The sequence below is a fragment of the Electrophorus electricus genome, chromosome 5 (assembly GCF_041902795.1).
Source record: "Electrophorus electricus isolate QZ-2024a chromosome 5, ASM4190279v1, whole genome shotgun sequence".
Classification (NCBI taxonomy): domain Eukaryota; kingdom Metazoa; phylum Chordata; class Actinopteri; order Gymnotiformes; family Gymnotidae; genus Electrophorus; species Electrophorus electricus.
The window spans coordinates 25,098,769-25,121,449 of record NC_137501.1 but is presented as its reverse complement, the minus strand read 5'-3'; the positions used below and the strand labels follow the sequence as shown (position 1 = coordinate 25,121,449).

The following is a 22,681-nucleotide window of genomic DNA, read 5'->3' as shown; positions in this document are numbered from 1 at the left end:
AGCATGACTAGCATTTTCCATTGACACCTCATAAATCTAAATTATTCTAACATGACAAGATTCTTAACTCAGAGTCATGTTCAAAAGATACATTAGAAAAGCACTGGGGGAAAATTTATTTCTCACCACTGCCACCAATACTGACCATGTCACACCTAGGAACCAATGCACAGCAGGATAAAAAGTCAGTTTAGCCAATGAAAACTGAGCGTAGGTGTCAGCTGACCTGGAAGCGCAGGATGATGGTCCAGATGAGGCCCAGGGTGAGGCGGTGGTTACCATCCACGATGTCGTGTGAGCCCATGTTCTCCAGGTGGACGCGCTGCTCCTTGAGGAACTGCAGGGCTTTGTCCACGTTCTCCAGACAGTGGATCCGCATGCGGCCCTTCGTAGGCTTTGGCTGTGGAGAACAGCAACAGTACAAGCTCCAGGAACCATGTCAATACCCACGGCGAAACTTCACACTCCACTTCCCCTCACTGTCAACATCCATGGCTCACCAACTGACCCATTACTAACGGCATCAACGTGCCTTTTTTTGCTGAGCCTTACTGTCCAACACCATGATATCCTGTCCTTCTGTGTAATCCTATGGTAAGAGCAGTTATCTGTTCATAGTTTCATATCATTTCAGTAAAGTTTGACACACTTTTGCTTTGATGATCCTCTTCACATCCTCAATGTGTAATGGAACATATCAGCTGATGAGAGGGGATCTCCCAAATGCTGGGCATGGAAATGCAAGGCTCTGCTGATCTTAATGGGTGCAGCTGATGGTGTGAGACCTGGCCTGGGCATGGAGGTCACGCATGCCTGACCCTAGCCATCGCAGTCCAGGGGTGTGCATCTGGTCTCTCTTCCTTTTTTGGGAGTGTTGTTCCTCTCTGCTACTCCAAGGAGTGTTGCCTTAGAAGACACCACCCCTGGTCCACAGCAGGAGTGGGTGCTGGAGGCTGGGGAGTTGAGGGAAAAGCGTACCAGGAGCTGTAGCTTGGGTTGGTTATGTCACAGTTTCCATGGCCACAGTCGCAGCTGTTCCACCCTGCTCTGCCTCGCTTTAACAGAATTTTCCTGTGTCTTATTTATCAATGTAATCATTGCCATGCCCTCGTAGACCTGGGCTCATTGCCAGCTCCTAGTTGCCTACTTGTCATCTCCATATCTACACTGCATTATGTCAGTTACCAAATGTGTCCATCATTGTCTGTACATGTAGAATCTTGTATACTTCCTCCTGAGTGTTTGCTCTTTGTTTTAACAAACAGCTATCATTAGAGCAGTTATCCTTTGTAAAAAAATAAAATTAAATTAAAAAACCCTCATAATTCAACAAGTTTTGCATAACCTTACACAGTGTATGTAATCTGAAAAACACACAGACAACAGCAAACTGCTACTTTCATTCCTGATTTCAATAACAAATATTCACTTTATTTCTGCAATGTATGGCAAAAGATTGAGTCGTCCATTGTCTGGATGACTGGAGTGCAGTTCCTTCCGCAACACTGCCCTCCTTGGCTCCGAGTCACGGTTATGCGATACGACGCCACAGCGTCATCCTGCTCCATCCATCAAGAATCTCAATAAGGTTCACTTAGTTTCTCTGGCCCATTCCATTCTGTTGATGGAAAATGGGATCTTTGTATTCGCTTTCATAATTGCTTGGACATGCCAAAAGAGCGGTCCAGTTTGGGGAGGGGGGGGGTAACTGCCTGGCAGTGTTGTGAAACTTCAGTAGCAAGACAGAGGGGTCATATTCATGTGGGCTACAGTCAAAGCTGTGGTTATGTTGTTCTCAGCCAGAGAGACACCCGGGAGGCTTTAGTGAAAGGCGGCTGGGCTCCAGGCACATTCTGCTGGAAGTCACAAGATCCGGATGGCAGGGATGAGACAGAGCCCGTAATCCGTCTTAATTTCGATTCCGGAGCTGCCTGCCCAGGCTTGTTGGAAAGGATGGGGGTTCAGAAAGCCACCAGGTCAGTTTTATAGATGGTATGTGGGTTTATGATGAGATCTACTCTATATCCAGAACTTTCATTTTTGACCTCAACTTCCCTATATAATGTCAGAGGTATTTGGAACCCACTTATTCACCAGCAAGATGTAAACATCAAACAGCTAATTAAGGAACATTCTTTAGAAACACATTTCAGAAAGTTCACTAGGTTCAACTGGCTCAAGCAACATACATTTAACAGCAAGTGACGTGTTTTTCCACTAGACACAAACCCCTGTAACTTAAACCCATGGGGACCCTGGGATCCAAGCCAGATCCCCAAGGTAATTTCAGCTGCAGGCCTCTGTTAAACTTGCCTCTTTGCTGATCTGAGAACAGGCCTATAGTTTTTTTTTAAAATTAGTTTAGATTAAATACAGCAGCTGTACTAGTGCTGGAGGCTACGTACCAGCCTCTCTCCAGACAACACTTCCAGGAGCTTGATGAGCATCCGTCCATCCCTTAGGTCCATGTACAGGTCAGTGATGCGGCAGGAAACACGGGACAGGTGGGAGTTCACCCACTTGGTGAAGGTCTTCTTCTGTACAGCCTCACGCTCATCTACAGAGACCAGACAGAAGAGGTGCGGCAGAGGAGTGTTAAACAGCTATGGGGGAATTTGCAGGTATTATGAAAATGGAGAGGAAATTCAAAAATTGATTCAAAAATTAGTTCAGGGTGGTGGGGTTGGTTCTTCCATGCCACATGCACATGACAATTGAAGCCACACAGGTTCTGATCCAGTGTGTATGAGCATATACAAATCACAATCCACTTCATTAGGTACACCCATTTATCTGCTTGCTAATGGAAATATCTAATCAAGCAATCACATTATAGCAACGCAATGCATATAAATATGGTGAAGATGATCTGTTAAAGTTCAAAACAAGTATGAGAATGGGGAAGAAAGGTGACTTTGAATGTGGCAAGGTTGTTGCTAGACTGACTGGTCCGAGCATTTCAGAAACTGCTAATCTACTGGGATTTTCATGCAAATCCATATCTAGGATTTACAGAGAATGGCTTGAGCTAATAGAAAGGCAACAGTAACTGAAATAAGTTGTTACAATCGAGGTTTGCACAAGGACATCTCTGAACGTACATGTTAAACCTTGAAGCTGATGGGCTACAGCAGTAGCAGAGCACACCAGGTGCCACTCCTGTCAGCTAAGAACAGGAAACTGAGGCTACAGTTTGCACAGGCTCACCAGAACTGGATAACAGAAGATTAGAAAAATGTTGCCTGGCCAGATGAGTCTCTATTATTGCCGCAACATTTTGTTGGTAGGGTCAGAATTTGGTATAAACATGAAAGCATGGATCCATCCTGCCTTGCATCAACGGGTCAGGTCGCTGTTGATGGTGTAACAGTGTGAGGGATAATTTCAATTTTAGATATCTTCAAATTTTCAACATTTTCTATGTTCAGTTTTTAAGCATACTTGAGTATTGTTGCTGGCCATGTCCACTCTTTTATGCTTACAGTGTGCCCATCTTCTGATGGCTATTTCCACCAGGATAACATGCCATGTCACAAAGCTCAAATAATCTCAAACTGGCTTCATGAATGGGACATTTGCACCATGGATCTGCAGCAACTGCGTGATACTGGCATGTCAATATCGACAAAATTATCTAAGGAATGTTCCCAGCACCTTGTTAAATCTATGCATGAAGAATTAAGGCAGTTCTGAAGGTACTTGCAAGGTGTACCTAATAAAGTGGCCAGTGAGTGTATATGTACACTAACCACTCCACCCCAAAAAAACCCCACCACACACGCTCCCGCACACACAGTAATCAAGTTTCAGAAAACACCATTCATAGACACACACAGATGCACTCATTCATCCATGCAAAATGCATGGCAGAGAATATCTTGATGCCCTGTATGACCTCATTGCTAAAAGTAAATCTCATTGCTAAATGTTTACACCCAACAATGACTTCATGCTGCAGGACATGGGCATGTTTGAAACTAGATTACAAACTCACACTTTTACTAAAATGGCATTGCACAGGCTTCATTATTTCCACCATACTGCTGATAAGTGATACAAAACCCTTCAGTTGTCTATATGGGAATTCGTTTCCGTTAATTGTTAAGTAGTCTAGGTCTGTTCAACAGGTGTGGTGTTTATTGGCTGACGTGTTGTTTCCAAAGCCTAGATGGAGTGTCTGGAGGTAGCTTTCCATACTACTGGAGAGGTAATAAACTGTACCACCTTTGTCTTAATGCTATAGAGAGATCCATCACCTTCACATACAAATCCACATACCCAACCCTGCCCACACCCAGACCCACACCCAGACCCCCACCCACACCCCCACCGCTTGTGTAATGCTCTTGAAGGCCTGTTGCCATAGAAATTTGGACAGAAGACTTCCAACATCCCCACACAGGGCGGTGCTCAGCACTCTCCCCACAGATCACTCCATGTAGAAGCAGCACTTGCAGCTGCAACTTCCAATCAGTGTCAGTTTTGGAAAGGTGGACAGGTGTGTCTCACCTGGGGACAGATCGGTCTCACATGGTGCGAGTGAATGGACCATTAAGCTCTAAATTAAGGATGTCAGAGTACATGACTCATTTGAGGCAAGGCATAGTAAGACAGCTGTACCCTCACTTTTTTCCTTAAAAACACCCATCTGCCCTCATCGCCCACATTATTAGGTACGCCTTCTAGGTCTACAGTTTCAGACCGTCATCTGTTGGCATGTATCATTTGACATCACCTAGGTAATTCATTAATGCTGGATCACTGCTAACTGGCTCCTCTTTTGGAGACAGGTCATTCTCAACAGTAGCAACACAGACTACAGATATATGGTCGTGATTGTTGAGCTAGACTTGCAGACCTTTTTACAGATGCTAGTGTCTTTGGGATGAGAGCATTCTGCCACCATGAAATATCCTGCGATCAGTTAAAAGTGCTACCCTGCACATGCAGTCCTAGTGGGAGTTAATAACGTAGTAATCACTTTGAACACAGTGCTGCAATACTTTAGAGCCAGAGAAATTTGTTCCAGAACACCAAGAGATCTCCCACGATCGGGCGCGCTTAAAACCAGCAGGGGTCCTTATCACCACCACATCATAAAATGGCTGGATCCTGATCACACAAACCTGACTTTTCCTGTGCCAATTCATAAACCCTAAACAGGGCCCTGTGAGTCTGGGAAAAACTAAATTATAGAACTGCCACACATTTGTTTTTAAGCTATTGTTTGTTTTTGTTTATTGTCTCCATAAATACTCCATATTGCATAGTGTAAGGAGGTAATCAGATATAAAAATCAGAAACACTGTGGTTCAAAACTCACTGGACAGAGAAACATTCATGTCAAAAGGTTCATCAGGTGCAGCTGGGCAAATCAATACACATTTTACTGCATCTGTATATGGGTGTATGGGTGATACAGATACAATTTAAGTATTTGAAGCCAGAGAACAAACATTTAATTTGCAAGGCAGTGACACACAATCATTTGCACAACCACAAACAGCTCAGGAACCCCCCCACCCACACCCACACCCCAACTCCTAATACAATACTGTTAATAAAGAGAAGATGGGGTCAAAAGAGGGGAAATGGAAGGAGTAGGGCATAAGCTGAAAGGCAGGGCACACACACTAAGCTCTGCTGCCAAAGGCACATTTACTTCATGTAGATGATCACACACCTGCTTGACATGTACTGCTAACCCCCCCCCAAAAAAAAAAACCACCACATGCACACACTCACACAAGCAATAACAGAGTAACCTGTCTCACAGTCCTATATTCTCAGGCATTTTCATTTGTGCACGTTCAAAATTATCAAGAGCTGCTTAATCCTTCAAATTTGCTTTATAGAATGGTCGATGCAAAATAAAATAGATGTTTAAGTATCTCAAGATATTTATGTATTTTAAGCACTTTTTACACCAGACAACATAAAAGTTTTTGTATGTAAACAATATGCAATTTCATAATATACTGCAGCAAGTACACAGAATACTAGCACACTGTAGTCTACTGAAGCTCTGTTGTATTTTAGATGTGACATATAACATATGGGAATGGGCACAGCCAAGTCAAAATGACTGAGGCCACTGCTAGCATGAAAGCGCAATAGAAGACACGGGACATGAATGAGGTTCATGAGGGTAGAAAGAGACGGTGGAGGCATGGAGCAGGAGAGGTGTGTGTGTGTGTGTGGGGGGGGGGGGGGGGTACTCTGGCAAGCACAGTCATAACCACAAAGAATGTTATAGAAAGACGCTACTTCTAACAAGTCAGTGTTCCTTGGATGAGTAATTGACATTTCAGGTGCTGTTCTCCAAACAGCGCATCTCATAATTAAACAGGTGACCGATGGGAAAAGCTTGGACACTGGCACCTCGCAGAGGACAAGCCCTGCTTGCAGGTCAGTTTTGGTGCGCTACACAGATTTTTCCAGAGCTATGGGCCAAAAGAAACCTGATCCCAGAGACAAACTGGAGGCAAAGTCAAATGACAGCAGGAACAATAGGACCTGGTGAAATCAGGGCACTGCCATTCATGCAGCTGCCAGGTGAAACTGACATGCAAGCTAAGACAAGCTAACAGGAAGTTATGTGCGACACCAAGGAAAAATAGCTGATCCGTATCTAGCATGGATTAGATCAATATGGTGCAATGACCTTGGAGGGTATTTGGGGGATTTTTTTTTTTTTGAGAAACCAAAAGTATCTGTAACAGTTTTGTAATAAAAGCATGGAGACAGCTCAACCCCCCCCCCCCCCCCCCACACACACACACACACACTCTCCTGCAAGCACTCACGTACGAATTTACACAAGCACGTGCGCACACTCAGGCACACAAACATGCATGCACACACACAAAAAGACCACCCCACCAGCCCACCCACAACACACAAATCAATAAATTTACATTTATGGAATTTGGCAGATGCCCTTTCCAGAGCAACTAACAAAATGCTTTGTCATTTACTCATAGAATGTATCCTAGCCAGTACAATAGGCTTGAATTCAAGATACCAATGAACTAGAATACTGTTGGAATACAGGGATCAATGCTGATACCTAGAAGAGCAGAACAAGTATAAGACAACGATAAGTGCAATAACGGCAGACACCCACACACTTTTTTTTTTAATATCAAGAGCTAGCTGCAGTTCAATTCCCGGTCTTCAACAGCTATGGTTTATTTCTGTTAGATTTTAACTTGCTTCGAGTGCTTTCTGAGACGTGGGAGTTACATTCGTTAGTCCGTTTGGTCTAAAATAATGAACGCAGTCAGGAACAGGGGTTTGCACAGAACAGGAGGCGAGGATGAAGATCGGATTCGAAGGATCGTGTGACGTTAAAAAGCCTGAGCGCATCTGCTGACTCTCCGAACTACTGTTTCTGCTGTTCAGGTCAGAAAAGGCCCGGCAGCTTGACGGCCCGGGCTAATCAATACTGTTGAACAAGCAGGAGACTATTTCGGGCGCTGCATTTTAAAGTAGCTCTGCGCGTCCGTGGCGGTCTAGGTCAATGACGAACCCATTAAGCGAGCCATTTTATTTTGACTTTGACTCCGACTGACTGGGGATTCAGGGTCTTTTGCTGCATTTAAGAATGACCGCATTTCCTGCCTCCATGGGAACCTTGTATTTTGACCTTCCTTTTTGTAAGAGAGAGGTGATTAATTGATTAACTAGAGCGAGATGAGTGCGCATTATTAAAGGAGTGTTCACCATACTACTAGATTACGAAAAGCGTGTGTAAGATAGCTTCTAAATATTAAGTGTAAATATGCAATACCTGGTTACAAATAAAATTAAATAGCAAACTCTGTAAAAAACAAAAACAAACAAACAAACAAACAAAAAAAGAAATATAAGAATCAGAATAAAACTTCAGCCAAATCTGTACAATTGCATGAGACATCAGAACATAACTATAATCCTAAATTTTATTGGTCAGAAAGATCACTTCATGAACAAAAATTCTAGACATATGCTATAATTACACAAATTCCACAGATAATCAAATTGTTATGCTTGCTGTCATGTAGCAGGACCTATAAAATAAAAGTTTAGTTTTTAGTATGTTTTCCTACAAAGAGAGAGGCCACTGGTGTCATGGGACTAGAGCATTCCACAGGGAAGACACACCCAAACCAGTGGCTGCCCACTTGCGTGTGTGATGACGACAGATGGAAGTGCAATCATCCCAAAAATTATACGTCAGGAACTGAGAAGCATCAACAACAATCATCTTGGGGGGAAAAATAAAAAAATAAACTAGAAATTGTTGTGCAGAAAAGCCCTCGATGATCTGTATAAGTACAGGTTTTGGCTAGCCATCACATGCCGTTTACTGAGCGACACCTCACCGCCAAATATCCCAGCTTGTTGTTAACAAACAAAAGTTTAATTATAACTTCCCTCTAGGTCAACTAGATAGGGCACTGCGCAGACTTGATCCATCAAGACATCCCAAAACAGGCAAACAAAAGTCTATAAATCACAACACATTGCCAGTTTTAACAAAGCTCCATAAGCCTGAGAGGAGGGACAGACAATTCCCTGAACTTCATCTGTGCCTGACAGAAAGCTCAAAATTAAGGCTACGATATCCCAGGGCAGCGTGTCACATTAAGACACAAGGGTGTGAACAATGTGCCTTTGTGTACATGCATGTACGCGTGTGCGCGCGCACGTTAGATGGCAAAAGTGAAAGGGATGGAAAGAAAGAAAAGGCATTGTACTCGTATGGCCAGCTCTGTAGCACAACTGTTCCATTCTACAAATGGAGGTAGCGCATGGAGAGGAATCAGGTGCTGGATGGTGATCTTTGGATTGCGTATCAAGTGTACTTCAGTGTGTTCTTGAAGGTGTGGCGAATGTTGGCTGCCGGTCTTTTAGTGTCCATTATCCGACCCCATATTCTGCTCCTCTATTACACTGGACGAGTAGAGAGTAAACCGCCATTAGGGACAAAGGAAAATGTATGATAAGAGAATTTGTCAGAGTTAAATACAAGATGGCCAGTGCATGTACACACATTTTGTATTCGAGCAAACAAATTAAATGTTACACCCCAGTGTGGAAGGTGTTGTAATAATATTAATATATTTCTCTTTAGAAAGTATTTAATAAATGAGCTGATGAACCATAACAGTCAAGCTGGAGTAGCAGTGAAGGGAAAAAGACTGTTGCCCAAGTGATCTCAAGAGTGCAATCACAGGTAGGTGTGGTGTGCTAAATGGACTGCATACATCACCGAATAGACATTAGTTTGCAACATTCACTTTCCTGCATGGCACACATCACTATACTTGAGATGTACAATCACAGGGGGAGTGCTTAACTGGTAAAACTTAAAGTGTACTGAATTACAATTGCCACAAAAGGTAATCCAGAAAAGAGACAGACATTCAGAATATGCTTGTGTTATTCTCTTGCTCTCCTGCCACGTTAATCATTTTCAACAAGACAAACAGAGATAACAGTTTAATGGATGACTACTATCAGACAGCTTTCAGTATTAGACATAGCATGGGTGATACTTTACCATGAGCGATTTATAGCAGAGACATGTTCATCAGTACATGACACAAGCAACCTAATGCTCTCCACCAGAAAGTGACATGACTTTTCCCCAATGACTATTACCTTTGAACACGTTATGAACAACTTCAAAGTCATCAAAACAGCAAACGCAATTTCCCAACTATGTAATGACTAACGTAATTTCCTTCAACAAGCCACTAAAATAAAAATCTGTGCAATCATCATTTGGAACAAGGGTTACTCAAGATCCATATGCCAGTTATGTTTAATTAGAAGGCCACATGTTTGGAGAGGGGTGCCAGGAGAAGTAAGCTGATACATCAGAAGAAAGTTCTAGAAGTTTAGCTAAAGAACCTCATATGCTAGTCATTCCTGGTGTTGCTTTAAGGATACAGGCCGAACTCCAAGGCAAACAAAACCTTCCACTCCACACTGCTTCAAAACTGAAAAAGGCTTGATTTCATTTCTATACTCAGCTTTGTAAGAAATCTTTATGAAACTTCTGGCGGTTGTCTATAGTGACAGCCCAGGCTAATATTTGGTCATGAATCCAAATCAAACACCATGAATCCAAATCAAACACCAGACCCATTAGTAAAGATTCTATTCTTCTAGAATAAAACCAACCACGTTGGTACTGATACTGACAAAGGCCAGAGCAAGCTCTGAATGACCTCATTACTTTAAAGAAGCCCTCAACCTTCTTGGCACTGCCTACACAGTATTCTTTCAAGTGTCTAGATGGACCTTTTCAGATTGATAGAACAGTTTCATTTCAGCGACGCTCACTGCGGACATTCTTTCGTATTACTCATTTCCAGTGGCGAGTCTCATCTTCACCTCCAAAATGCAGAGTCAGCAGAATGGGGAGGGGCTCACCAAGATCTTTTTGTTTTAATAATAAGAGGGCCAGAGGGAAACATCTCACACATAGTGACATCAGGCTTTGGGCATAGGTGCTATTTCAGGACGGGTAAAAGCCACAGGCCTGAAGATAGAGGTTAACAACACCCAACATCTGTCTTCAATAAGAAAAAAGGGAGACAAATGCACAACAGCGTTGCCTGTGAATCCAGGAGCTTTTTTGCTGCTCCTGGCATGGCCCGTATACACTATCCTCGTCTGTAGAACTCGACATCTCAAGCACCCACATGGTCAAGAGTCACAAAGATTGGTCTTCCCAGATAAAACGTCCTTCAGTGGACCCAGTTCAATTTCTGACACTGGCAACCTAAACAGACATGCATCATTTGATTTGGCCCATACAGCACATTCAAACAATTTGCCTTTTGGGCCAAATCTCGATGCTTCACAGGTGGCAATGCTATACAGTCCACACATAGTGTGCAACAGATTTGGGAGGAAGTGTGACACTGAGGCAAGTCTCACTGTAACGTGCTAATGCCTTAGGTCTAGAACGCATGCCATTCCTTCTCGGTTACTCAGCCATTGAAGGTTCCCCTTCTCCGTTGCTGGGCTGTGGCTGTACTAATGACCTTTGCAACCAATCATACATGATTGCAGTGAAAGCATGTTAGTAAGACATGCTCCCAATATGTGTGTGCTGCAGATATGTGGCATAGCTGCCAACCAAGCGCAGTGCAACATGCTATGGATAATGTAGTTATCGGACTGTGGTTAAATAAAAATTAATTTTTTTACTTGAGTTTACTTGAATATAATTTGAATAAAACATATTTAAATTCCAATTTCAGACATACGAGTCAATAAAAAGGACTTTGGCTGATCAGTAAAAATGATAAAACTACAATAAAATATTTTGTATTGCAATTTAATATACATTTAATATGGCTGTTGACAGCAAATCAATAAACAGATGTGCTTACTTTTATGTAAAATGTCAATACTTGTATTCATACAATTTTGCAATTCACTTTGTCACATGAACAGTCTGTGCCAAGACAAAGACACACATACAACCCATATGAACAAGACAGACAGTCATTAGCCTTTTCGCTCCGTCATGGTTTCCTCGAAATAGAACAAATCAGATTCTCCAAAGCTCATGCCCTGCAGCTCCACCAGCCAATGGGCTCCCAGCAAGCGATCTTTGTTTCCTCTCTCCACCAGTGACTGGGAAACAACACTGCTGTCATCTCAGCTTGTCATTATTCTAGGCCACTGCCACCCTGCCCTGGTCCTAGGACTGTACATGCTGCAGACAGCTGGTAACAATGTGTTGATGTACTGGGCCTTTGTGCAACAGATCCTGCAACCCTCCCGCTTTGGGGCCGTCGTCTCCTCCCGGCCTGAAGTCAATCAAACCTTTTAGCACTTTTCTGCATCTCCAGTTGCATTTTGCCAAGAACTGGGCCTTCAGAGCTTGTCTTTCTTGCAGCAGCAACAAGAGAGCATAGGCAAGCCAAAAGGGTAACAGAAGGTCATTCAGCAGCTTAGCAGCAGGTTGCTGCTGGTGGCCCCTGAATTGGTCCAGACAGAATCGCCTCTTTCAACAGACACTTCCTCAACCCAACACCACCTGCCTTGCTTGGCTTCGTGTAGTGACCAGTGAGAATGACAAAGTTCTTGTCCAGCTCTGGCACAGCAAGTAGTAATATAGTTACTCCACAAACTGGAGGAAGGCCGCATGGTGAGGCTGTCGGCCTTGAGTTTGGACTCGTTCACACTAGATAAAGGCATGGGAAAATTGGCAATGAGCTGTTTAACCACACATTACTGTGAGATAAGGCAGAGCCATTCATTCCTTTAAAAAAAAGTGAAAGTAGGCCTTTCATTTTTCTTTCTCCCAGCTCTTCTGCTCACAACAGTTTTGCTTTACTGTTTACTTTTTGCAGAATTCTGGGAAATAAGAAATGGATTAAGCTTACAGGCAAATGTTTTAGACAAAAGACCTTTAACATCTCAAGGTGCTCATTCACCTACATCTCTATGTTCATGTCATAGATTTTCTTGAAAGAAAAAAAAAAAAAAAAGTCATGTGTACACTTCTATTAAGTTTCTGAGATCTTGCAAAATCCTATACCTCGGCTTCAACTACTTTTTTTTAGCTAGTTATGAATATGAGATTTAGCCCTCTGAGCCAATCACTTTAGTAGTTCTTTGTATGTATACAGTATAGTCTCACCAACTGCCCATTTTTCACTGGATTAGGTTGAAATTTGTACCGAACATGCAAGAAACCCATGTATCCATGTAAATATTTGTTGTTGAATGTGTTACAGTAATCAAATTGATAATTATAAATGTAAACATATTAATCTCCTGGCCAATTTAAAGTGAGAAAACAGGTGCTATAATTATTTGAACTGTTATTAAACAGTTCTAACATTGTGAGGATATCACTTAGGCAACTCAGCACTTCAGCCTCTTGAACATGTGTAACCCGAACAGAGTTATAGAGGGAACAGCTACGGTCACCAATCTGCATTGGAGACGATGCATGGTCTGCTGGGAGCTTGATGTCTATAATTATCTAGTTCTCAGTTCACCTCCAAAACTTACTTTTAACCACGTTCAGTTTGTGTGTATTGATACACATCAACAATACCATATTTTTCACAAAAAAAAAAACAAAACAAAAAAACAACAAACCCACCACACAACATTGGAGTTTTGTCTGGAATCACCTGATCCAATACATTTCTCATCACTAAGAACAAAATGGTTAGTTTTAATAATACATCAGCACAAACATTAATAAATATTAGAACTATGATTAACAAAGGATAATTAAAACTATTGCTTGGTCTCCCAACAGCTCCCTGAGAAAGGGGGAAATGGGAAAAAAAAATAAAAAATAAAAAATATCGATGGCCTAATTGAAGGAAATTGACATCCAGCCTTACTAAGCAAAGTATCAGCCTCTGAGTGGACAGAGGATCTATTGTTGACCATCATCACAGTACAGAGAGAGACAGAGCACATAAATAATGCAAGAGGGAGAAAAGTTAAAAGGAAATCTGTAATTTGTCCTTCATAGCCGTCGATTACTTTAACCTGTGACATGCTAGTAATTGAAAAACTCTGAGCAACTCCAGACAAAATCTGAGTCGTGGATGAACACACACTTAAGGGACCCTCGGGGGCATGTAACAGTAAAGTGTCACCAATTAAACTACACTCAGGTGTGACTGCAAGACCTCCAAAATCACACCATCTTAGCCAGGCAACTGAATGTGGCCTTTCCATCTCCTTCTGCACATCTGCTCTTTCCATCCTTCACCTAGACCTGGCCTTGGACATGGCAAAATATCTCCAGTTTTCACTGAATTCTTCAGACGTTTGCCAGTTTTAACATGGACACTTCTCCAGAATATCCATAGGTCTAGAATAATAGTCTAGAATATTTCTGTTCAAATATTCTTTAGATGTCCAATTCTGTCAAACAATCAATGAGACCTCTTATGTGCCCATTTCTTGCAAGACTACAGAATATTACCTCCCAATCTATCTGTCATTTTTGTGGAGTGTGAATACACACTTGATCACACACTAGAAACACACTATTAGACAGACAGGCAAACGGGGTGGGGTGGGGTGGGGAGTATCAGAATGAGAGATTAAGGGAGACAAAGAATAAGAGAATTTTGTTTCTGTCCTAAATTACAATATGAACAGTTGGTTGCCACCCGTGTCATTATGTACTTCCTGTTCCAAACCCCCACGGTTTTTACTACTTGCAACAGAGCTATGGCATATGTAGAACATTATAAAAGAAAATAATGTTTTATGGGGGTGTGTTCACGAAGTGCGCTCGCTGTCGTACGGGTCCCGTGGTTACTTCGCAGATAAACAATTACAGTTTTAAAGTATTCTAGTTGACCGCCTAGATGGAGCGTTTGTGTGGTTCGACAAAAACGATACAGAAAACACGGCTATAGGACAAAAACACCAATTGTCTACTTCTCGGACATGCGGAGACATACACGGACAGTCAAGGCTCAGACAACAGCGTGTGCGTTTTCCCCGTCCGTCAAAGGTTTCCTTAATACCCTGCAGCGGACGCGAGGAAACACGAGCCTGCGAACAGCATGACACTAGAGTTGCAAGGGCTGGACAAAAACGCTATACACGCGATTGGTAATACATCTGGCGAATGCACACTAAAACTAAAACAAAATCTTGATGGGACATGGCTGAAGACTGAAAATAATAACGCTATTTTGACCATAGCTTTTCGTTTGTTGGATCGCGTGAATGCCAGCTTTTAACAGCGACTGGTTCGGAGGCTCACGGAACACGGTACAAATCACAATTTTTAAAATAATTTTACATATTATCGTCTACATTATAGTAGACAATATTGGCATTTCAAAGGTTGATTTTGCAACAACGATTAGCATTGTACGCAGGCTACTGCCCGAACTGCAATGAATTAGAGTTCCTTTAAGCAAAGGAGCTCAAGCTTGCGAGAGGAATAACACTTTCTCGCCAGGACTTTGTTGTCACTGTCGGTCAGAAGGGTCGAACTGCACATGGGGCGTTCACAGAGGAAAGTGGGTGTTGTACTGGGCGGGCCGGCTCTGAAATACATAAGGGGCATTAAAAGACCGGCTTTTCATGGGGACGGGGCCGACAATATGATCACAAGACGACACTGATAAGCAAAGGCAGTCGAAGATATTGATGTGATCGAGCGCAAACGAGCCAACGAGCCAGTACACACGCTCGCCAAGCCACCCAAACCCCTACTCATCCCCTTCCTGCTTTCTCATTAATTTTTCATAGGTTTCGTAGGTTTCCTCTGTCAGGTCTTCCGGATCCTAATGCTCTCCGAGTTCATGTTCGGCTCTTATTCAGTGCTACACTGCACCGGCAAGTCTTCAGTACATCAGTCCATGTCTGTGGTTACCCACAGCAACCCATACTGCTTACCTTGCAGTTGCTTAAATCGACCTTCAAGCTGATTGTAGTTGAAGGCCGCCCCCCCGTAGCTGGGCCCAGGACTAGCAGCAGGTGTGGGACCGGCACCTGGGGATGAGGGCCCCAGCCCTGCAGACAGGGGTCCAGGGCTAAGGTGCCCAGCACCCAAGTGTTCAGGAGATAAAGGTCCAGGAGACAGGGGTCCAGGCATACTGGTAGCTCTTTGAAGCTCCATCCGTCTGCTAGCAAGTACCGATTCCCCTCAGCAACCCACCTTCACAAGAAGCACTAGATCTGAGATAGTCCAGGGGTCCAAGTTGCTATCCCAGATCAGTGACAACTAAACATGACTTCTTCCCTTCTGGTACCTTCTATCCAGACTACTCTTCACACATCCTCAGCGACCACTAGCACCAAGACCATCCGACAGAAAGTGAGAGAACAAGAGGGAGAGGGAGAGTCAGAGACAGAGAGGGAGAGCGCGCGAGCCTGTGTGCCCTGGACTTGCACTACGAACACATTGCACAACAGAGTACACCTTTCACAAAACCTTAGTAGGAGGGAGAGGCGGTGCTTGTGGCTTGGAATTCTCCCAGCCAGCCATTCAGGGCCCATGCGTGCCACGGCGATGTCAGTATCTCATTAGCATAAAGAGAAGCGGGAGGGAGTGGAGAACAGGAGGTGGTGGGCTGCACCACTCTGTTACTGAGGGAGGGGGGGTGAAGCAATCAGGATGCTATTCAGTGCCAAACACAGCTGTGATGCTCAGAGACAAAAATAAATTTTGATGTTTGACAGCAGGAAATGTTTATATGTTAATAAAAAAAGCCTTTGTGACCACATCCTTTATGGGGCTATGAAATGGAAGCACCCTGCTTTTTCCCTGTTGGACAAGAGTGTGGGCTACACAAAAATGCAGTGGCTTTTGAGTGTTGGAACAAAGCAGGGGAATTGGCTTAGCTCGAATCACACAGACACACACACACACACACACACACACACACCCCTCTCAACACAACAGCCTACTCTCACTTTTCAGAGAAATGTATCCCCCTCGATTTTATCTAGCCCACTAAACTAACAAACAATCTCTATTCTTCCTGCACCAAAATCATTATCTGGCTATTTCTCATTTCATTTTTAACTTTAATAATAATAATAATAATAATAATAATAATAATAATAATAAATAATAATAATAATAATTACACTATTATGGTATTTGCTTTTATTTCTACTAATGTAGTTTTTGTTTATCCTTTTGTTTTGTTTCTTACTGCATTTTATTTTACTTCATTCTCACATCTTTTTATGTTAGTGTCTTAAACAGATTGAGCTGCAGGTACTATACAAATACTACTACATAATAATAATAAATATTATTATTATTATTATTATTATTATTATTATTTATTATTATTATTATTATTTATTATTATTATTAATATTATTATTATTTAAAGACATTAACAAAATGCTGAGGATGTGGTAAAATAACATGCAGTAAGAAACAAAACAATAGGATAAACAAAAACTACAATAGTAGAACAATAGTAGAAATAAAAGCAAATGCCATAATAGTAAATTATTATTATTATTATTATTAGTGTAATCATGCCTGCTCAGATCTCAGTGCAATTCTAATATATATTTTTTAAAAACTTGTTGCAGTTTAGGTTTCCATTCTGAGTGGAAACCATGAAAAACCATGAAAAGACCAGCATAAGACCAGCAAAACTGTGTTCAACCTCTCAAGTCCACATTCTGATCCACCTCAATGTCTTGGCAAAGCATGTCCATGTGATAAAAAAACAAATATTAATTATTATTATTATTATTATTATTATTATTATTATTAATAAAAAATAAATTTTAAAACGCAAAACAAACCCTGAGTTGTGTGTCTCAAAATAAAAGCATACAGCGGATGTCAGCCATTTAGTCATATCCCGTGGGAAAACCTCACCATAGACTCTGGGTCAGTCTTGCTCCAGAACACCTTATTTGATATGCTGATGTTGCATATTGCTGATGTTGCAATGGAAGACTAAAGGTATAAAAAAAAGCAATGGGTCTACAAAGTGTGGAAAACACCTGCATGCATGCACACATATACATGTAGAAGCACACATGCCAACACATCTCTGCAGGCTACAGTATGAATTTCTGTTGGAATGTATATAAACAGCAGTGCGTGTTCGTATTGGGCTAGATACAGTACAGGTTAATACCAGACTGGCACACTGGCAGGTTAAGGGAATAAAATACCAGTTCCTTTATCTGGTGTTTCAGCCAATGGTCCATAGTATATACAGGACATAGAACTTGGTCATTTCAGTTACAGACAAAGGTGTTACTGGGTATGGCATAAGGATTTTAGAGTTGGGGCTCCCATAAGACATATTACAAAGCTGTTTACATGTAGAGACACAGCATTTCTATGATTGGTGAGATCAGTGGCAAGATATTCAGTGAACAAATCAAATCCAAAACACCCCCCCCCCTCAAAAAAACCCCAAAGACTGGACAGCTATCATTGGCTCCAACACTTACAATAAATAATCATAATCATCAATCTGTGTTGTCTTTATTGTATGTGCGACACCCTCTAATGTGTCTTATGCATCTGCTCTCTGCAGATGTTCAGAACTTTGCAGCAAAAATTAAAAGGGGAGAGGAATCCATAAGGTTTTGGTTACAATACCCGAGGAATGCCAGCAGTGATATGAGTTGGCTTCGTCAACAAAGCCGTCACTCGTGAAGGAATAAACGCTTAGGGCAAAAACAGGGATTCACATTGGCACAATGCTTTCAGTTTAAATCAGCAAAGTAGTATGGCCAAAACCACATACCTCAACATTTCTCTGAGATTTTGAGATGATGATGATGAAATGGCATGCTTTATTACCAGGCTCATTCCTTACACTAGCTTACTAAATTCCTTACTTAATTAGCATTATTAAAAAACACAGTTCACAGATATCAGTTATGTTATGTAGCAACATTGATTAACAAGGGTTATTGAACTTTAATATGTGGCCCCTGTCTCCAGAGCAGGTCACCTCAGCACTTTCCACTTAGGGACAAAAAACTTTTTTTTTAATTAAAAAAAAGAAGTACAGAAAAACGTCCACTTTGGCCTGTTCTGGCCTCAATGTGACCATCTTGGAGTATTTCACACCATTTTTCAGCCCCCTCAATGGCCAAAAGTGGTGTCCCACCTCATAATGCTAATCAATGTCCCAGATAAGGGGACAAGGGTAATCTTTAGGCTGGTCGAAGTATGTGAGAATCAAGCCTCTATGTGAAGCGAGGCTGTGTTTTAATTATAGAAGACACCTCAGCTGGCCCTGTAGAACATGTCTAACTTCCATGAGTGACCCTAGAGTGGTATGAGGCTGGCAGGCTGACCGCCAGGTCGAGGAGGGGGGGGGGGGGGGTGCTGGGTGGGCTTACCAGAAGCCCCAAGAAATACCATGCAAGGACCCTTCTGATCAATCAGACAATGCTGAACACACAGCTACAAAAAGTGGATTGCACAAAGAGAGGCAGGTTTTCACATTAGACCAAAACATCATAACATTCACACATGCCAAGCAGTAAAAATTCATTTTGGCCCAAAAATAAAGATTTCATGAACATATCAAAATGTCCTTATTAAACAGGCTAGAAGCTAAAAGTTTACATTCACACTGACCTTTTGAAGGGCTGAATGTGGACTAAATGTTATCTTTGAGTCCTGTGAGTGTTAACATGACATTATGTCACAGAAAGGTGACAAGACAGTGTGTGTGATGTCAATTTGAACAGGTCATACTGGTGACACTGAGAAGAGAGACGATACTGAAGTGCTAATCTCACCCACAGACAACAAATGCTAGACTGTAGCTAACAAGAAACAAAGACAAAGACAAAGATTAAAAATAAAAAAGATAAGACAACAGAAAGAGCAGAGGTAAATACCGGCCTAATCAAAAACAGGATAACAAAAGAAGTTGGCAATTAAGCACCATCCTCAACATAACAATGCAAAGTACAAGGTAACACTTCAAAAAACATGTTAAAACAGACAATAGCACTGCGTGCCATACAGCAGTGAAACGCTTTGGCAGTTTGTATAAGATAGAGGTGAGCTACGAGGCCACAGTAACTCCTGCATATTTAAGAAAGATGTGAATTATTTAGCTTCCAGAATGGAACTTGAGTATTTTGGCCTACTATCCAGTGAGCTGATATACATAAGTGACACTGCAGGAACATGGCTGTGACTCCAGCAAGCAAGCAGAAGAAGGCCCCAAAACATCAAGGGATGAGATCTCTTTTGGAAATGCAACTTTTTTGTGAAATATTACCCTGCACTTTTGAGCAATCTCCAAAACTAGCAGCACAGTACAGCCCAAGGGAGCCATGTAACCCAAATAAGTCTAAATAAGACCTAAATAAGAGCTTAAATCCTTAATTATACATTTAGGTATGTGTAAATGTTTGTGGATTATATAAAGTATACAAAAGTATGGGAAACTGTATTGGAATCATGACTCAGAATATTACATGTATTATATTTATAATAAATGAGTGATTTTAAATAACCTTATTGTGCACTTCTTGATTAAAATGTAAGAATATAAATGGCTATGGAAAAGAACCAATGCTGCCTCCACAAACTAGAACCAGTTAACTCAACTAATCCAGTTAGATGTAATCTGCAGGAAAGCCAAAAAAAGCAATACCATCAACCAGCCACTACCATTGTGTATAATACCAAGATTTACCCAAACACCATGAAAAGCATATGGTGTAAACCAGGGATCAACAGTAGGTCTTCTCTTTGTTTAACTTTGCTTACCTGCGAGTGCCTTGATTCGGGAACGTTCGAACAGCCGTGCGGAGCTGTTCTCGTTATCCCACTCGTCAGCATCCCAGCGGTTGTTGACGTCACCGTATTGCTGCTGGATCTCCATGTGTTCGTAATCGCCGGCTACTGATGTCATATTCAGCCTTCAGAGTTTGTGGCCCGTCATCAGTCCTTTCTCATGAAGCCTTGAAGGAAAAATTGGAACCAAGGGACAACTTGTTTAAGATATGGTAGAAAAACTGATAATCTACTAGATAATCTGCATCATTCTGCATTTCAGAACTGAATTGTGATTATAGTTATGTCTGAATAATCTCAAATAAATGCTCGTTTTTCAGGACAGTATGAATATTTATTAGAAAGTTCTATTTACTGTCCCCTTAAACCCAATTTAAATTTGTGAAAAGTAGCGCAAAAGGAGAAAAATAATTTGAGCACCATCTGTTGGAAAGAATGGACTATAGCAAGAACAAATAAGGTCATTATTGTGCTTGAGCACCATCTACATGCAAGAAGGCATTCAAAGGCTTCAGTGCCATTTAAACACAAACAGCCATACTTGTCACTGATGCTCGGCCTGTATTTTCACAATTAATTAACCAATTAATTGTGTGCTACAGTTTATTTTTACACCAAAAAGTTGTGTATGTATGTGTGTGTGTGTGAGAGAGAGACCTAAATGGTGATTAGTACCCTTCTGCTCGAGACCGTTTCTCACACTCACAAGTTTGTCTTTTTATCATTATGTACTGCTGGACTCAGCAGAGCTAGCAGGGCGGGGTGCAGCATGCTAGGCCCCGTTTGCACTGTGAGCTCAACAGATGCAATGTGGCCAACTCTGCTAGCACGGAACACCTGCGGTCAGCATACTGCCTCTGCAGTAGCTGCTACTGCATAGAGCTGATTGAGAGCATGAACGGACACAAACGCACACACAAAACAACAGACAGCACACTGACAAAGGGCAACAAAACCCAATGTAAACGAAGAAACAAGGCTCATAAAACCTGCTCATTAAATCAGTGAATGACAGCATTAACAGCGAGCTTCATTGCCTTGCAGACCTGCTAACAAGTGACCCATCTTTAGTATTGTTACAATTTGGGCAAAACAGAAAAATACAAATTAATGCATGGAAGGCTATTAATTCATACAAGGATTTCCTCTATTTGGCTGCCAGAGATATAAACTCCATTTTGAATATACTGAAAATCCTACTAGACAATTCTGGCAAGAACCTTGAACTGAGAAGGTAAGGACTGACCACCACAGCAACTAGAACAATATATATGAGACTGTGACCACTCCAGAGAGAGAGCGCGAGAGAGAGCGCACGCTAGCAGAGGTATTTTTAGCTGGTGCAGTGGCAGAGGGTGAATACTGATGCTGCAGTGCAGGACAGGAGAGGGAGTAGACAGAGAAGGAGAGAGAGAACCTGTCGTCTTAGAAAGATATGCAGCACACACACACACACACACACACACACACACACACACACACACACACACAGCAGAAAAGTGTTAGAAGACCACACAAAAGGACAGCTCTCTGGCAGAGCTTAAAAATCATGGCCAAGTTCTTCTCTGTCAGCTGGCAGGAACGGTAAGTATCCCAACAATCCCCCATTTGTGCAGAGTCAGAAATGACTGAGGAGGCCACAATACAACATGCGTAATGTCATGCTGGATGTGATGAGATCAGCAGTGCTGGTAAATGAGAAGAAGGGAGAGAGAGAGAGCGCGAGTACACACAAGGGAACAGAATGAAGTGGAGTCTAGTCATTTAGTTTGATCTTAAAGCATTATTGGACTTGTATATGCGTTCACATGTCAAAAAAAAGGCAATTATTTGAAAATAATCTATTTATTTTTTTCCATGCCATCATGTATACTGTATCCTATATACGGTTTCTCCTAGACTTAATATTTTGCCAGGTTTACCTTCAAATGTTTTAAAAAGGCTCCATACTTCCTCACAAGCACCCTCTTGCACACATATCCACACACGCATTGCTACAGCCAATTTGAATATAGCAAATTCTTAGGCCGTCACTACAGATCACCATGGATACGAACAGCTTGAGGTCTTTAGCAGTAGTGAAAGCAGCAGTTTGGCAAGGCTCTCCAAACAGGTCCCTTCTGAAGATGCAAAACCACCAGCTATCTGTCCTTGAAATCACAACACATTACAGCTCCCTAAAATTAGCAAAAATAAATATCACATTTACCATCATGGAGTGATTTCTCAATCTGAACAGGAACTAATCAAAGCTTTTAGCTCAACCATACTAAAAAGGAAGATCCAGAATTATCTGTAAATGTGAGAGTTGAGAATAGGAAATGTGCCCATGATAAATGGAGAACAGTTGGTATACAATGATGCAGTAAAGCACACAATGTCACGTTCATTAATGGTTTTATGATATTGATGAGAATA

At 41.8% G+C, this 22,681-nt stretch overlaps 1 protein-coding gene across 2 annotated transcripts in view; it reads right to left on the bottom strand.

Moving 5' to 3' along the window:
- LOC113588836 (spectrin beta chain, non-erythrocytic 1) overlaps nucleotides 1–22,681 on the bottom strand; it is a 60,166-nt gene that overhangs the window by 25,658 nt on the left and 11,827 nt on the right. Inside the window, exons 2-4 of one of the 2 annotated variants that reach the window (XM_027028196.3) lie at nucleotides 20,237–20,430; nucleotides 2,406–2,557; nucleotides 227–400 (exon numbers count right to left, since the gene is read on the bottom strand). In XM_027028196.3, the coding sequence (XP_026883997.2) occupies nucleotides 227–400; nucleotides 2,406–2,557; nucleotides 20,237–20,381 (471 nt within the window). In that variant the 5' untranslated portion in view covers nucleotides 20,382–20,430. Of the gene's footprint in view, nucleotides 1–226; nucleotides 401–2,405; nucleotides 2,558–15,402; nucleotides 15,874–20,236; nucleotides 20,431–22,681 lie in introns of those variants that run through there. The other variant, XM_027028195.3, reaches the window with a different exon arrangement.